The 16,352-nt window shown below is 51.8% G+C and overlaps 2 protein-coding genes across 6 annotated transcripts; one reads left to right on the forward strand and one right to left on the reverse strand.

The window, feature by feature from the left end:
• Nucleotides 1–81: 81 nt before the first annotated feature.
• Nucleotides 82–4,285, reverse strand: Myd88 (myeloid differentiation primary response 88). Its single transcript, XM_004642148.2, has 5 exons — nucleotides 3,933–4,285; nucleotides 2,992–3,126; nucleotides 2,448–2,628; nucleotides 2,191–2,282; nucleotides 82–1,913 (listed from the first exon to the last, which is right to left on the reverse strand). Exons 1-5 carry the CDS (start codon nucleotides 4,264–4,266, stop codon nucleotides 1,759–1,761), a joined length of 897 nt encoding a protein of 298 aa, XP_004642205.1. The 5' UTR covers nucleotides 4,267–4,285; the 3' UTR covers nucleotides 82–1,758.
• Nucleotides 4,286–4,311: 26 nt separating this feature from the next.
• LOC101581353 (3-ketoacyl-CoA thiolase B, peroxisomal) lies at nucleotides 4,312–15,651 on the forward strand. Of its 5 annotated transcripts, none has more exons than XM_023702194.1 (14): nucleotides 4,368–4,383; nucleotides 5,126–5,310; nucleotides 5,667–5,891; nucleotides 6,001–6,094; nucleotides 7,032–7,089; nucleotides 9,107–9,186; nucleotides 9,619–9,661; nucleotides 11,570–11,668; nucleotides 12,639–12,719; nucleotides 13,872–14,062; nucleotides 14,187–14,366; nucleotides 14,605–14,660; nucleotides 14,791–14,936; nucleotides 15,249–15,651. In XM_023702194.1, the coding sequence occupies exons 3-14, from the start codon at nucleotides 5,697–5,699 to the stop codon at nucleotides 15,322–15,324; spliced, it is 1,299 nt and encodes a 432-aa protein (XP_023557962.1). In that variant the 5' UTR covers nucleotides 4,368–4,383; nucleotides 5,126–5,310; nucleotides 5,667–5,696; the 3' UTR covers nucleotides 15,325–15,651. The 5 variants fall into 5 exon arrangements, with proteins under 5 accessions (XP_023557963.1, XP_023557962.1, XP_023557960.1 ...); XM_023702193.1 differs by lacking the exon at nucleotides 4,368–4,383 and adding an exon at nucleotides 4,394–4,423; XM_023702195.1 differs by lacking the exon at nucleotides 5,126–5,310 and having other exon boundaries at nucleotides 4,312–4,383.
• The last annotated feature ends 701 nt before the right edge of the window (nucleotides 15,652–16,352 follow it).

Raw genomic sequence — 16,352 nt, forward strand, 5'->3', positions numbered from 1 at the left:
AAAAAAAAAAAAAGAATAGCCATGCCCAATGGAAAAGCAAGACCACGATATGGCACAACCCAGAGAATGCCCAGCCTGATGGGTGGAAGCAGGCTCTGAACATGTGGAACTTAGGCCAGATGTTAGCTCTGGAAGGGCCCAGCTGTCTGGAAGCTCCTCCCCTTACCTGGGAAAGACTTACCCCAGGTTACTGCTTCAAGACTCTTTTGCATAAGCACAACTCAAATAAATGCACCTTTCCAAAATAGAATAGTGTTTATTATAAACCTAGAATACAGAAAGATAAATGACAAACATGGACATTTGTCAGATAACTTAGAATTCTCACAAGGCATATAAAATAGGTTTAGAGACGCTATTTCCAAATTGTTTTAAAATGCCCAATATCAAAAGGGTCAGATGCATGGCATCTAAGTGCTCCAACAAGATCACCCAGACTGGCCTCCGCCCTTCCCAACACATGGAGGGAAAGCACCCTGCTCATGCCTGGCTGAAGGCAGAGCAGAGAAGACACTTACTTCTTACTGAATTTGGGGCTCTGGACTCTACCCAGGGGCACAAAAGAACTGGGATCATGACATTTTCTTCCTCATACACAGCTTGATGGAACACAAACAGCCACAGGATGGAGAAAACAGCCAGGCCTACAACTTGCTTACTGCATGAAAACAAGCAGCTCTCTTTGCCTGCACTTCACTGGACATACAAATGCTGGCACACTGCAGCCTTTCCAGAGTAAGGAAGAAAGAGAAGAGGAATCAAGAGTGACCCATTTTATTTGGAGACACAGTCAGGTCCTCTGGATGGTGGGATTCATACTGTGGGAGGTGCACTGTATTCTTATCTGTGTCAGTGTACAAGATGGTATGTGGCCACATAGCTACAAGCAATAGGGTGGAACACTCTTGGCTTTGTCAACAAACAAGGCAATCAAGGGAGCTCACTATGGGTAACCCATTGAAGAAGTGTCCCTGCTGACACTGCCCTGGTGACCCAGTCCCAGAGCACATATCTGATGGATTTCACAGAGGCCAGAATCACATACTGGGCCCCATAGAACTGAGGTGTGCTTCCAGAGATCTTGGTGGGTGGAAACAAAAAGCAGTCCAAGCTTCTTAGGGGACTGCTCAGGGGTCTTGGGGGACTTGTCACTACTCAAGTTAGGGCAGAGGCTTGGAAGAATCAATGATTCAGATGAGAGGAGGCCCCATTAGAGAATCAGGCTTGAAATGGGATACCCTGCTGGGATCAGCCTGCTTTCCCATCTGTCTTGCAGAGGAGGGAGGATATGGGGTAGCAATGAGGTACCAGCTGGCCCATAGTTCCTATAGTGGTCACCATGTAATCTTAGAGAGGCCAGCTGTCTCCCAGAAGAGCCAAGGCACTTCTTTACCACTTCTGGTGTTAAAGGAATGCCAGGAACACAGAGGCAGCTACTACTTGATCTCCACATCCTATTTTCCAAATGAAGAAAGTGACGCTGCAGGTGTATGAATGGCACAGAGGTGGCTTGGTTGGTCCTCTAATTACTCCCAGCTGATCCTGTTCATCACTGACCTGGCCATTTGTAGCCATTGGTTCCATGCAGGACCTAAGATGTGGTATTCATACAATGTCTGGTTGCTACAGATGTGCTGGCAGCTGGTATCTCTAGGAATGAAGAGGCATGTAGATCACAGATTCACCCAAAAACAGAACAGGCACGGGAGCACAGACAGGCAGATGGATGCAGGCATCTGCAGGGTCCCTGAGGCATCTTCAGGGCAAAGACAGGGCCTTGGCAAGGCGGGTCCAGAACCAAGACTTGGTGCAGGGGTTGGTGTAGTCACAGACTGTGATGAACCGTAGGATGCTGGGGAACTCCTTCTTCATTGCCTTGTACTTAATGGGGATCAGTCGTTTTTGATGCACACCTGCAAACCAAGAGGTACAGTGCTGGTACCAGGATGTAATGAGGCAGTCTCAGTCCCCAACCCAAGGAATAACACCAGATCTTTCTCAGCTAGGTAGTATCACAAAAAGAGACACATAGATACACCACACACGTGCTTAGATACACAGATACACCACACACTTGCTTGAATACACAAAGGTTCTTTGGTGTTAATTCTGTGGCCCTGAGGGAGAGAAGGTTGGCATTTTAAGGCTCCATCTAAGCACTCCTCTCTGGTCAAGGTGGGTTGAGCTTACCTGGAGAGAGGCTAAGAGCAAACTTGGTCTGGAAGTCACATTCCTTGCTCTGCAGGTAGTCATCTGAGACAACCACCACCATCCGGCGGCACCTATGAGAAAGTGGGCAGGCTACAGACTCTGTGGTAACCCACTTCAGCATACCTCTATGGGGACAGCCTCTGGGGGTCTCTTTTGCTAGGGCAGGCAAAAAGAGCCCAGTATTTGTTCCCCTGGGCTTTAAACACACCCACCTACCCCCTGGACTTCTACTTAACCTCTTCTCAATGAGCTCACTGGCGATGGACCAGACACAGGTGCCTGGAAGGACATCACGGTCAGACACACACAGTTTCAGCCGATAGTCTGTCTGCTCCAGTTGCCGTATCATCTCTTGCACAAACTGGATGTCACTAGGGCAGTAGCAGATGAAGGCATCGAAACGCTCTGGCACTTGGCCTGTGTATAGAGCACAAAAGTGATGGCCAAAGCTCATAGGATCCTGGGGAGGGGACCAGCCAGGATTTGCCCACCTAGGCAACCTGGTCCTGGTCCTGGCACCCATCCCAAGATGAGGACACACACACAAAAAGCACCTTCCCCATTGGAAGAAAGATGAACCCTCCTAGGGCCAAGCCCTGAGTTAGCCATGACTCAGAAACATCCATTTCATGAGAGTCTCCAAGCAATTCAGAGGTAGGACTATTACACCATTTCCTATGTGTGGAAACTTAGGCTCAGAAAAAGTTAAGTGATTTGCCCAATGTACCACAGCTCATCTGTTTGTATCATCTGTGTTCTGTGTACTGCCCTGTGCCTTACCCAGGGGGTCATCAAGTGTGGTGATGCCAAAAGGCTCTTCTGTCCGTGGGACGCTGCTGTCCACTCTGGCCACTTGTAAGGGCTTCTCAGACTCCTCCTGCTGCTGCCTCAAAATGTACTTTTGGCAATCCTTCTCTGGGGAAGAGAGGGTGAGTCAGTCTTCTGAGAAGGCCCTAATTCTCCACCCAGGGCTTTGCAAAATACTTTCTCTGTACTCTATGGGAGTTCCAAATTGCCTCGGTCAGGAGGCAGCCCTAGTACCACCTCCCACCTTCTGGGACACTGGTCTCTTCTGTGACTTTGACAAGCTGTGACTTTGACAAGCTAAGCACATCTGCCCCTTTTCCCCAGGGCTTGGATCCTCCCCAAAGGATGTCAGTGGTGTTATGGTCATTTGGGAAACCACTGGGGCGAGGCTTGTGTGTCTTGTATTCCTTTGTCCTGGTGCCCCAGGAAGATCCAGGAGCTAGGACAGATGTGAGCAATGGGCTAGGAAAAACAAGGACAGGTTTATGTCACAGTGAGGGAAGTGACCTCTAACCAGTAAGATGCACCTATATGTGGGGGTGGACTTCCCGCTCAGGTACTTTGGTAATGTCAGCGAGGGGCAGAAGGGGTCGCATTTCCTGAGCACCTGAGTCTTCCTAGAACGCAGGCTTTATTCCCTTACCTGACCTGTTGCTGTGCCTGATGTAGCTCTGATGTCCCAGAGAAGCCTGATTCTGACTCCTGGCCCAAACCAAAAGCCTTTGCCAAAGCTCATCCCTTTCCTTCCCCCATCTCCCGGTCCTTTCCAGACAACTAAAGGACAGCACAGCCACCCACCCCCACCCCTCGTCCCTTCTCCGGAAGGAGGATCTGTGCCCGCGAGACTGGCTGCTGAGGCGGGTGAGCTCAGTCTACCCTGCCCTGCTACAAGGCCAGAAAGCGAGTGTTCTCACCGATGCTGGGCCCCAGCTCCATCAGCACGTCTTTGCGGTCCAGCTCCGCGAGCAGCTCGAGCAGCCGGCCCACCGACGCGCCGGAGCGCCCCTGCCAGGCGTCTAGCAGGCTGCCCGTGGGATCGAGGCGCGATTCCAGCTGTTTGATCTCCAAGTAGTCGAAGCCCACCACCTCTGCCAGCACCGACCAGTCGGCTGCTACCTGGGTCCTCACATTCAGGAACTGCGACAGGCGGCGGCGCACTCGCACGTTGAGCGCAGCGAGGGGCAGGGAGGACATGGAGATGGCGGGGGGCGCAGAGTCTTCGCCAGGGACGGGGACGCACGAAGCCATGGTGGCCCAGTACCTCTGGTCGCGTTGCCTGCCTGGCGGCTTCCCCTTCCTCTGCGGCTCGGCTCGCCCCGCCCGCTTTCGCTTTCCGAGAAGCGCCGCCCCACGCGGGGTGCCGAGGTGGGGCTCTTGCTGCTGCCTTCGAGGACCGCGGATAGCGGTGTGAAAACCTCTGTCCTGTCTTTTGAGGTTTGGGAAAGTCGATTGACCTACCCCCTAGGGAGCTGGTGGTGGGGTTGAAGTTGGCGCAGGGGAGAGGGCGCTGTAGGAAACCCGTCTAAGGCCTCCCTGAGGCTCCTCCGCTGTAGTTGGATCCTGCCAGTAGGGAGGGAGAGACCAGCTGTGCACCGGGGAGCGGAATGAAAAGGGGCACATAGACATCTGGAATCTGGGCTCCCACGGATGGGATTCACAGGGTAACCTTTCTTTCCAGGTCTCGTTTAGTCCTAGAAGTAATTTCCAGGGTCTCGGGTAAACACATGGCCATGCCCCTGGGAATGGAAGGCACCTAGTTTTGCAGTCCAGATCTGGGAGCCGCGGTTCGTTCACTCATTCAACACAAATTTATTAATCATTTTACAAATTATTTTACTATTATTTTTAATTATTATTAATCATCTTACAGGCACCCAGACACTGGGTGTCCTTTGCCTTCCCCTAGTGGGGAAGGTGAGCACAAGTCAGACTACCTCGGTGGGTATAAAATTGGTGTAAGAAGGGTAAGTCTCTTCAACGGAAGAAAGTAATTTTGCAAAATTCTTTCTCCCCGCTGTCCGATAGTCCTAAATTGCCTCCCGAGAGAAGGGCTTTCTCTGGAATAGTGACTCCTTCAGAGCAAATCTCGGCATGTAAATGTATTTAGGTCCTAGGGCTCAGGTCCTGGGGCCCGGGGCCCTGTGGCGCGGAAGAGGAAGGGGAACGGGAGCTGGAGTCCCGACCACCTTCAGCATCCACTACAACAACCCTTGCGCAGAGGTACTGGCGGCCCACGCGTCCATTTGGCAGCTGGCGGTGGGCAGCACTTTGGCGGAGAGCTCCGAGGTTTTGGTAGGGCTCGGGTCGAGTTCCCTCTCAGATTCCCAGGCTAAAAGGGTCTGCCTTCAGTTTGGCAACAAAAGATTGTGAAAGAGGCGGAAATTTTCTAGGCGGGGCTTATGAGAGGTTCATCCTCTGATTGGCCCCGGAAGGCCACGGAGTAGGCGGGATTTTAAGTGGAAAGAGCTAGGCAGATCTGCGAGCTGAAGTGGGGGGCGGGTTCTCAGGGAGTTCTTTCTTCTGGTTGGCTATAGAAGAGGGGGGCGGGACCTCTTCCGCAGGGCTGTTCTCTTAGGCCCTGATCGCGGTGTTTAGACGTTCGCGAGGGGAGCTATCTGCGCTTGCGCGATTCGGGGCTTTTCTTTCAGACTTTCTGCGCTCTAAACTTGGATCCCGGAATGCTCAGCTCCGCCAGCGGTGCGAGGTGGAGGCTGCAGGTAGTGCTGGGCCACCTGAGCGGTCGGCCCCAGTCGGGGCCGGCGCTGCAGGCCGAGCCGTGCCTCAGCAGTTTCCCCTCGGCCTCGGCCGCGGACGTGGTGGTGGTGCACGGACGCCGCACAGCCATCGGCCGAGCGGGCCGCGGCGGCTTCAAGGTGAGATCCTGGGCCGCGCGCCGGGCTGAGAGGAACCGTGCGGGCGTGGGTCGTCCACTGCTTGGGCCAGGTATGGGAGCCAGGCTCATCCGGCTGCGTCCCGCTGCAGGACACCACTCCCGACGAGCTCCTGGCTGCCGTCCTGACCGCGGTTCTCCAGGACGTGAAGCTGAGGCCTGAGCAGCTGGGAGACATCTCCGTGGGTGAGCCCGCCACCCGCTCTCCTTCCTCCCGAGCCCACACTTCCCTGCTCCTCATACACTTCCAGAACTAGTTTTCACACAAAGGACGGGAAATGCACTCCACTGTCTGAGGTCCTTTCCTGGCAACCAGTCACCTCACCTCAGACATTTTATGCCTCTTGCATGTGTATTCTGACTATTAGCAGAAACATCAGTCTGTTAGCTCGCAAAAGCAGGAATCGTAAGTGCTAACATTCTTATACCCAGGGGTTTCCAGACAATCTAGGAGGCAAGAGGCAGGAGGCAGATTTTCTACTACAACATCTTGTGTATGCAAAAAGAGAACGTCAAAAATCCTCCAGTGCAACAGCTCACGTACAGATGGAGAAACTAAGGATCAGCCAAGTTTCCCTCAAGCTGAGATGTGAACCTAGCTTCAGTCCAACCTCACTTCTTACCTGACTCCTGTTCCTTGAAATATATCCACATAGTATAGACCACAGATTTATTTACAGAAGCTGGCTTGGGAATCGTGGGTTTTCCTCTAGTAAGCTGGGAGGAGGATACATGGTTGAAGTCTACATTCAGAATGTCATTTCCCTCAAAAGCTTTGCCTTGTAAGGTTCCTCTTTCTTAAAGCCTTCTAAGCCCCAACTGTGAAAGGCAGGTCACCTGTCCTATCTCTGCTGATTTAAAGAGCAGGGTGCAAGAGCAAGCAAGTTTGAGATCCTTTGCTACTGGGGCTGGTGTATGACAGCACAAGCTGTTAAGTCACTCTGCTTGAGACCCTGAAGTTCTAGGGCCTCAAGTGAGCTTGTGGGAGGCTCAAGTTCCTGAAGAAAGACCCAGAATGTGTCTGTCCTCTCTGGTACTTGTAGCTGTCCTGTACTACTGAGAACACCACCTGGTGCTAAATGGTTTTTTTTTTTTTGTTGGTTTTGTTTGTTTTTGTCCATAGGAAATGTGCTTCAACCTGGGGCTGGGGCCATCATGGCCCGGATTGCTCAGTTTCTGAGGTAATTCTTTTTCTTTCTTTCTTTTTTTTTTTTTTTTTTCTTCTGGCTATAGGTTAGCCTTTGTATCTCTCATCTCTTGTATCTCTTAAGTGGGTTCTGGGAACAGAGAATTCAGTCTATAGGTGATGAAGGTGGAGGATTAGGTTAGATACCAGACATTGAGGTAACTAGAGTCCTTTCAACCCTGCTTTTATGGACCTGACCTTTCCTCTACTTTGGGGGGTACTCTGCTACCCTGCCCAGAAGGGAGACACATAGGGCTTTGGAACTAGAGCAAAGGTTTTCTCTGCCTTTGGTAAGGGTGGACTCTGCCCTCATTGGCAGGTAAATAATCCCACAAATAAGATGAACCATGTTCCCGTGCAAGTTAAACATGCTGGGAACTCTAGTCTCATCCCATCAGCAGAGGCTTGGGCATAGGGCAGAATCCAGATGGAAGCAAGAAGATGGACGTCGGGGGGAGCCTTAATCATCTTGCTCTTCAGCACTTGTTCTCCCAAGATAGGGAAGCAGTGTTTAAGCTATTTTAACACATGACTTTACACTTCCATCTGAGTGGAGTAGAAATAATGTAGTAACATTAGCCAGGGACAGAATAGAGGACAAAAAAACCCTAACTGAGCAAGACGCAGACTTTATGGTGCAGTTCAAGGTCTCCCTTGGTGTATAGATTTACCTTCTCAGTTCATAGCCCAGCTGATTACTCACCTGGACGTTTCCTCCATTGATCAGCCTGTCAGCCTATTATATCCCTACACTGTTCATTCTGCCCCTTGGGGTACTGTCCCCATCTTTTGACTTTGCGCCAGCTAAATCCTGTCTAACCATAGTCTTACTGTTTGGGCATGGCTTCCTCAAATTCTCAGGCTTTAGATGACAGACTTTCTGCTCCAGTAGCTATCTGTGTACTTCTCTGTGATGGGGCTGTGACATTGGCCCTGCTACTGCAGTCCCAGTTAGTGGATTCATTTTCCTTGTATTGGTTAGGCTTCTCGTGGGGCTCAGTACTGTGAGCATTTGAGTATCCCTCGGGTGGTGCTTCATGTGTTGTAGGTATGGGTGAAAACCAGGGGGAGTTAGATGGTCTAGGAGATGATCCATCTGGGAGGCCCTCTGTAGAACCTGGCCCCACCTCTGGCTCAGGGTTTCCCAAGCCTGGCTGCACACCAGAATCACCAAGATGCATTCATTCCCAGAGGCTCTGAGTGGGTTTAAAGAAACCTAGAACCATCCCCAGGGCTTTGCACGGCTGGTTAGGGCAAGTTAAGTATCCTGAAGGATAGCCCTGCCAGCTTCCATGACTGGGCTCCATGTAAGCTTTTGGGGAACCCCAGGGAAGAGGTGTTGTAAGAGTAGTACCTATCAGAGCTACTCCTGCAGATGGGAACATAAAGGATCAGCTGTGGTAGGACACTAAGATTGAGGGAGTAGAGATGTTTGGGGGGGTTGTTTGTTTGTTTTTCTTTTTTTGAGCTTGTTACAGCTCTGTTTTTTGAGGAAAATGGAGTAGTTTTCATTGTTGTATCTTTAGAGGGAAAGATGAAATGATCCCTGAGGCCAAGACAGGCCTCCCTTGCCTTAGGTTGGCTGGGAGACATGTGCTTTTGAGGCTCTCAGGAAAACATCATCTTCAGAGATAAGGTCTGCCCAGAGTTGTCCACCATAAGCTCCATGGATCGGCCTGGTATGGGGCAAAACTACCAGGTTAGACTAGGCCTGATGACATAGACCTATAGTCACAGCACTCTGAGTAACTGATGCAGGAGGATCTCAAGTTCAATGTGGATTTGGGCAATTTGGCAATTTAGTGAGGCCATTTCTCAAAATAAAAAAGGAGCTGGAGATGTAGCTCAGTGCAAAGGCCTGGGGTTCTGTCCCCAACACTGGTGAAAAATGGTAGTTCCCCTAGTCTGTGTACCCCCCTCATGAGGACAGTGGTGTGGCCCAACGTATAGGCCTGTTTTCTCTGAGGGACTGGCAGGGCAGGGAACTGACTGCCATCTCCCTTCTGTTGCAGTGGTATCCCAGAGACTGTGCCTTTGTCCACTGTCAATAGACAGTGCTCGTCGGGACTGCAGGCAGTGGCCAACATAGCTGGTAAGTTGTGGGTGGCTGGCACCAGTGGTTATGGCCTGGCCTTGCTGCTGATTCCACAAGTTTGGGTCCATAATGTTGCCACTTAAGCCACATTAGGCATTTCCTCCAGGACGTCTGAGCACTGAAGGAATGCAGGAGCAGACCTCGCCACTGCCCCACGTCTTTTCTGGATCTTCTGGGTCTTTGTCTCTTAGGCTGTGCTGAGTTGCACAGAGATATCTGGTGGGGCTGGGAATGGTGGTGCATGTCTGTAATACTAACACTGGGGAGGCTGAGGCAGGAAGATCGCCACAAACTTGAGGTCAGCCTGGACTACTTACTGAGACCCTGCCTCAAAACAAAAGCAATAGAAAGCAGGTGGGGTAGGGACCTTGCTGCTCCCAGGACAGATGCCCTATGGCCAAGGATGGTTATGAAATGCTTTTGTTGCAGGTGGCATCAGAAATGGGTCTTATGACATTGGCATGGCCTGTGGGTAAGAATTCTTTTTGCTGGTGTTTATTAACCAACTGTGATCATGAAACTAACTCTCTTTTCCTCAGCTTCCTGAGGTGGTGATTTCAGGGTTCTCCACTAGCTCCTCTGGACGCTGACAGGGAGTTGGTTCACACTAATGTAGCCCAGAAGTGACCCCAGTGTGAGCTTCTCAGGAAAGGCTCACATGTGGACACCAGCAGGGAGGGATAGTTGCTCTTTGCTCTTTTTCTTAGAAACCTGTTAGGCTGGAAATGTGGGCAAGCACACTAAAGAAAGAGAGCTCTTGTGTTCCTTTAAGAGTGTAGTGGCAGTTTTGGTTCCCTTAAGCCAAGGACAGATTCCTACTTATAACTGTTTGTTTTATGAAGCTATCTGTCCCCAGTCCCTGCCCCTGTCTCCAGGTGGATACATCTGAGTGTCTGGACATACTGTAGTTGGATCTCTGATGAGTTGGTCACCACCACCTCCACTCAGCTCTGTCTTTGCTGGCAGCATTTGGCAGTGCCTCTAGAAAAGGGAGAGCCCTGGGGCCTAGGCTGGAGCATCTGATGTGAGCCAGATGGGCTCAGGGGGTGGGAATCTGGGATGTGATGTGTCGAGGTTCTTGACAGGAAGCACTGCTAGCCCCTAACCAGCTCATGGGTATGTGGCCCTGGGATGTCTGACCTATGCCTCATTTGAAGAACAGCCATGAACAGGGACTCTGGCAGGACAAAGTTCAATGTCTAGCCTGACCTTTGATGTCTCTCGTGTTCTTGTCTTGGGCGGGGGGGAAGAGCAGGTGTGCATGGCTTGGGAGGGGCTGAAGCCTGCATAAAACTTCCATAGGGGGCTTCTGATTCCCCAGCAGGTTGAGAGCCAGTAGCCGGGTTATTATGGAGCTGGGCTAGGAGAGCACAATCTGATGGTCCCCCTTAGGTTCGGCAAGCAGTGTCATCCACAAGTCCAAGGTGGGAGTAAGTGCTGGGGCATACAAAAATAGGGTTAGAATGGGTAACTGTGAACAAATTCCTTACCAATGAGGACATAAGTGTCCTCATCTATAAAAGGGTTTACTTAGCTCAGCTCTGGCCAGATTTATAAGAGGATTCAATGGAGCCATAATCACATCGAGCACCATGGAGCATGCATCATGTGACTGACCCTGTTTTAATGCACTCATGCCTACAAAGAGTTAAAACTAGTGCTGGGGCCAGAAACCTGGACCTACTCAGGCCAGGTCCCCGGGTGTCCTTCTCGAGGCCATATGTCCTGCCTTTCTCTTGTCTCCCTGCAATGGCCATCTTCCTCCTCTCAGCCCTTGCAGCTCATATCTTTGCAGACTCTTCATTGTGCTTACTTTAAAGACATTTGTCTCAGCTGGGGATGGTGGCACATGCCTGTAATCTCAGCATTCTGGGAGGCTGAAGCAGGAGGACCTCAAGTTTGATCCTGGCCTGGACAATGTAGCAATTCAAAGAGACTCTGTAACAAATTAAAAATAGAAAAAGGGCTGGGACTTTAGTTGAGTGCAGAGGCCCTGGGTTTAATACACAGTATAAAAAAAGAAAACAAAATATTACTTCTCTTTTCCCTCTGTAATTGAGTGCCCTAAGGGAGGGCCTGGGCCTATTGGCTGTGTTCCCTATACTAGACTCCGGGAGGCTTTCCCCAGGAAGTAGCAATTGGCTGGATAAGCAGTCATGCAGGGAAGTATGACACTGCCCCAGGGTGTGTGGCCAGTGTGCCCTCCTGGGCCAGGTGGAAGGAAGTAAAGACAGGTTTCCGCTGCACTGCAGCCCCAGCTCTGCATTGCCAGGCGTGTGCCCTCCCAAGCCTCCCAGACTGCCTGCTAGAGTACTTGAGGGCTCTGTGTGTTCAGCCATCCCTGAAGGTTCCTATGAAAATTCCTCTTTCTTCTCCTCAGGGTGGAGTCTATGTCCTTGGCCGAGAGAGGGAACCCTGGAAATATTACTTCACGCCTGCTAGAAAATGAGAAAGCTAGAGATTGCCTGATACCCATGGGGTGAGTTTGCAGCATCATCTCCATGTGCCATGCCCCTCAGCACTCTGTACATCCTAGAGCAGGATACTAGAACTTTCTCATCTTTGTGGCTGGCAGTGCCAGGCCTTCACTTGCTTCCTTTGGGTGTCATCTGCCCTGGGTGTGGCTCTTGATTCTGCCCTTGGCTTTTATCTCCTGATGCCCTCAAGTGGTCTCTGAGCCATTGAGTTTTCAAACACAGCCTATCCTATCTTACCCTCTGAAATACCCATTCATGTGGAGGATGATGGCAGCTGGTCCCTAAAGTGTCGGAAGCAAAGAAAGTAGAAAAGAAGGGTTTTAATTCTTGATTGTCTGAGTAAGAGGCCTTGGGCACTGTCAGGTGTAGCATGGCAAATGTGCCACCCGCAGTACCCATAGGCAGGATGTCCTGGATCCAGTGGGAGTGTGAAGAGACTGAGGTTCAGAGAGAGCAGTGTCTTGGCTTCTCCATATACTGGCCTCTGGTTTTCCAGGCTGCAAGGCCTAGCTGTGGCTCTGGGCTCTTAGGATAAGGTAAACAGAAGGCTAAAGTGCATCTGTTCCAGCGGGGACATGGACATCCTCATCTTCACATATAAAGGCACTTGTCCTCCAGGTATAGAGGTACTTAATTGTGTAGCTAGTGAGCAGCAGCAGCGCTCCTCTAGGCCCTCCTACCCATCTCCTGTGCTGAGGCAGCTCGCTGGACAGATTCCCTCTGTACTGTATGCACATGGGCTGCCTTTCTCTTGGTGAGGGTGTCTGTCTTTGGGGTATAAGTCTCTGAGGATGTGGCCAGCATTGGTGACTCCCTGCCTATCCCCACACACATACTGTGGCCGGGAGTACTACCTCCTGAGTCCTCACTACTGTCGCTGTGCATGGACCAGCCCTCCTTCCCTGTGGCCCTGGGTATCCCGGCCTTCAGGCTGCCAGATCCACACATGCTGATTTGCCTTTTGTGTCCTAGGATAACCTCAGAGAATGTAGCTGAGCGGTTTGGAATTTCCAGGGAAAAGCAAGATACCTTTGCGCTGGCCTCCCAGCAGAAGTAAGTGCTGTTTGGACCATGAAAGGGCTGGAGAGTGAGGTTTTAAAGCCATCCTAGGTGATGTGAGGTGGAGTTGTCAGGAGGAAATGGCTCTGAAGGAGGGCATGGTAGGCTTCATGCCTTCCAGCTGGAAGTGGAAATGGGCCATTGTGGAGCTTGATGGCTTTTCTAGGTCCTTTAGCTGACTACCCGTACTAATGTCTTCTTCATGGCTGGGCTTCACTTCCCCATCTGTTCTATAAGGGCCATAACGAGGGCCAGGACTCCTTTCTAATTGATAGTGGCTTGGTGACTGGTCATGATAGCCACTGGCTTCTCTAGGAGCCTGGAGTGGGACCTGAGGCCTGCTAGGGCCTCCCAATCCTCTTATGGTCTGGAGCAGTCCTGGGTCTGGGGAAGTAGCCTGAGACTGGGGCTTGGGCTGAGAGTAATTCAGGGGCTCATGCCTTTGGACGGCAGCAGGCACATTAGCCAGCCTCAGCCTCGCAGAGAATAGATGGCAAAAGAAGTGAGGTGCTGAGCCAGATGGGCCTCTCCCAGGCAGGGATCCTTAGCCTTCTGGGGTCGGGTAAGCATTGAAGCATTTTCTGGAAGCTTTGGGCTCCTTCTGCTAGAATTTCCCTGCGTGTTCAAGATCACAAGGGCTACCCCAACATGCCTTCTGCTTCACCACTCTTTAGATATGAAAATACATCAAAGAGGTCAGTGTACAGCAACCTAAATTTGGGGACTGGGAATGTGTAAAATTTGAATGCTAAGGTCCAACAGGAGAGTGAAGACTGATACTCATGTCACTTCAGGCTCAGTGTATCAGAAACCATTGAGCAATCTGAGCCCTGTGTGGATAAAAGGCTTTAAGGGGAATGGGCACCACCTCCAAACTTTCTTCCCTGTGAGGATGGGAATAGCCTTGATGTGGTTATCTGACTGATCCCAAGGAAGTCCCAGAAAGCCTTGAGTGTGCCTCCCCCTCATGGGGACAGGCTGGGGTTCTGGGGAACCTCCAGAAGTCCCTCAGCATCGCCTCAGGCCAAGAATGTCCCTGAATTTAGCAGCGTGAGGTTGTGTATCTGCTGGAATTAGCAAAAAGCAAGGTCAGAGAAGAAGGGAACCCCAGAGGAGGCTGAGCCTGGCTGTCAATGGTGCTTGCAGGGCAGCGAGAGCCCAGAATAGGGGCTGTTTCCGGAATGAGATCGTGCCCGTGACCACCACCATACAGGATGACAAGGGCACCAAGAAGAGCGTCACTGTGTCCCAGGATGAGGGCATCCGCCCCAGCACCACCATGGAGGGCTTGGCCAAGCTGAAGCCTGCCTTTAAGGAAGGTGGCTCCACCACAGCTGGTAAGCCTGAGCGGGGTCCACGGTGGGAGGCTTGAGCAGACCAGGCCCCATGACAAGGTGGTCATAGACCTGGTTCTTCTCAGCCTCACCCTAATGCCTCCTCACTCCAACTGTTTGCCCCTAGGAAATTCTAGCCAGGTGAGCGATGGGGCAGCTGCCATCCTGCTGGCCCGGAGGTCCAAGGCAGAAGAGTTGGGCCTCCCTATTCTTGGTGTCCTGAGGTCCTATGCAGTTGTTGGGGTTCCACCTGACATCATGGGCATTGGACCTGCCTATGCCATCCCTGTAGCTTTGCAAAAAGCAGGTAAGGCAGCTCTGTCATACCTTATTTAGTGTACCCCTCTTTAGTGTACACTGGGGCTTGTGGGTGCTGCACAGTTAAGGCGGACCAGGCTCTCACCTCATTCCCAAGCCTCTCTGACCCGACAGCTAGGAACCACTCACCCTTCCAGCAAACAGACACACTGGCCATGGGGCAGGGCCCAGGGAGGCCCCAAGTTCTCAGAGGCTGCTGCTAGCTTAGGTCTGTACCTTGCCTGCAGGGCTGACAGTGAATGATGTGGACATCTTTGAGATCAATGAGGCCTTTGCAAGCCAGGTGAGCCTTGTCTCTCACCATTTTCTGGGCCTGGGCAGCATTGGGGGAGGAAACAATCAAGCCTGGTACTGGGTAGGACACAGGCAGGTAGGACACAGGAGGGATCAGCTGCTACTCTGGCTCCTTCCAGGCTGTCTACTGTGTGGAGAAGCTGGGCATCCCCCCTGAAAAGGTGAACCCTCTAGGGGGCGCAGTGGCTCTGGGCCATCCCCTGGGCTGTACTGGGGCTCGACAAGTCATCACACTCCTCAACGAGCTGAAGCGCCGTGGGAAGAGGTAAGGTTACACCTTGTGGGATGTCTGGATTTAGGGAAGTCAGGGAGGTGAACATGTACACACATCACTGAACAGAGGCTGCAAGGGTGCAATGCCTGCCCTTACAAGGGCCATGCTCATAAGCAATCCTAGACCACAGAGGGCGTTTGCTACTCTGATGATGGCTAGGTGGATGGTAGGGGCACTTTCCCTTGGATCTAGTCCGAGGTTTTGCATCTTCTGTATCCAGCAAGCCTTGGTCCTTGCAGTTCAGCCTGGTTGGGGTGTTGGACACTGGGCCGCTGCCCAGCCAATGCAATTTTGTTTCCCCAGGGCTTATGGAGTGGTATCCATGTGCATCGGGACCGGAATGGGAGCTGCTGCTGTCTTCGAATACCCTGGGAACTGAGGTCCTGGCTAGAGGCACTAGCCAGAAAGTCCTGCTGTGGTGGCCAGCCAGAGAGGGACACTGCAGAAGCTGATCCATGTGGGACATTCAGCAATGGCGAGGGGGTGGGGGGAGCAAATCACATCACTTTAGCTGATTGCTAATTTGGACAGAAGGAACACTATAATACAGTACAGGACTGGGTGGTGTGTTGAGCTGACCCAACATACTCCAGTAGCTGTGTGAAAGTCTAGGGGATCACCCAGGCCACAGACCATCATGTAACTTTTGGGGGATGGTGGCTTTGTGAGTGATGGGTGTAATGGATGTAGAAAATGTGTGATCTCATCTTGGTGGCTGTGTTTTTTTTCCAAGGGTCAGCTTTTGCCTTGCTGGGCTTCTCTGTGCTCTACTTCAGCAATGGAGGTTAGAGACAGGAACATGCGTACACATGGCTCTGAACTGAGGCTCTAAGGGCGTTATCTCTACCTACCCTGAGGGCCAAACTCAAGAACAATCCAAACCCAAGCAATACTGCCCTGCACAGGCTGTCTGCTACCCTGAGTGTGTATCTAATGACTTAATTGTCATGATCTCCAAGGTGGAATGGTTTGCCCTTTGTGTTAGCTCTAGGAACATTGACGTAGGCCTAGGCTGAGAATATTGCTCTGGAAAGGGCTACACATTCCCAGGAGCCGCTCAGAGCCTCCTAGTCTGTGTCTCGACCCAGAAGACATCTCTGCCCAGGTCGTGTTTATCCCCTCACCTGGGCTGGGGCTGAAAGGTGGGCAGAGCCTCAGTGCTGGTGTCCTATCACGTATCCCCTGTCCTGTGTCCTTGGCTCAGCAGCTGCGAGGTGCAGGGCTCCTCATTAAGCATGTCTTCCACCACCAGTGTGCCACGTACAGCTCAGTGCTCCCGAGCAGCATGTGCACAGTGCCAGGCAGGCCAGGAGGCAGTGTATGGTGGTGAAGAGCACCTGTAGGGTGGTGGAGGCTGGGGATGCTCCAGTCAGTGGGGCCTCCAGCAAGCAGCTCACTGGGAGAATG

This window comes from Octodon degus, unplaced genomic scaffold, assembly GCF_000260255.1.
Source record: "Octodon degus isolate 3935 unplaced genomic scaffold, OctDeg1.0 scaffold00147, whole genome shotgun sequence".
In the NCBI taxonomy this organism is placed as follows: Eukaryota; Metazoa; Chordata; class Mammalia; order Rodentia; family Octodontidae; genus Octodon; species Octodon degus.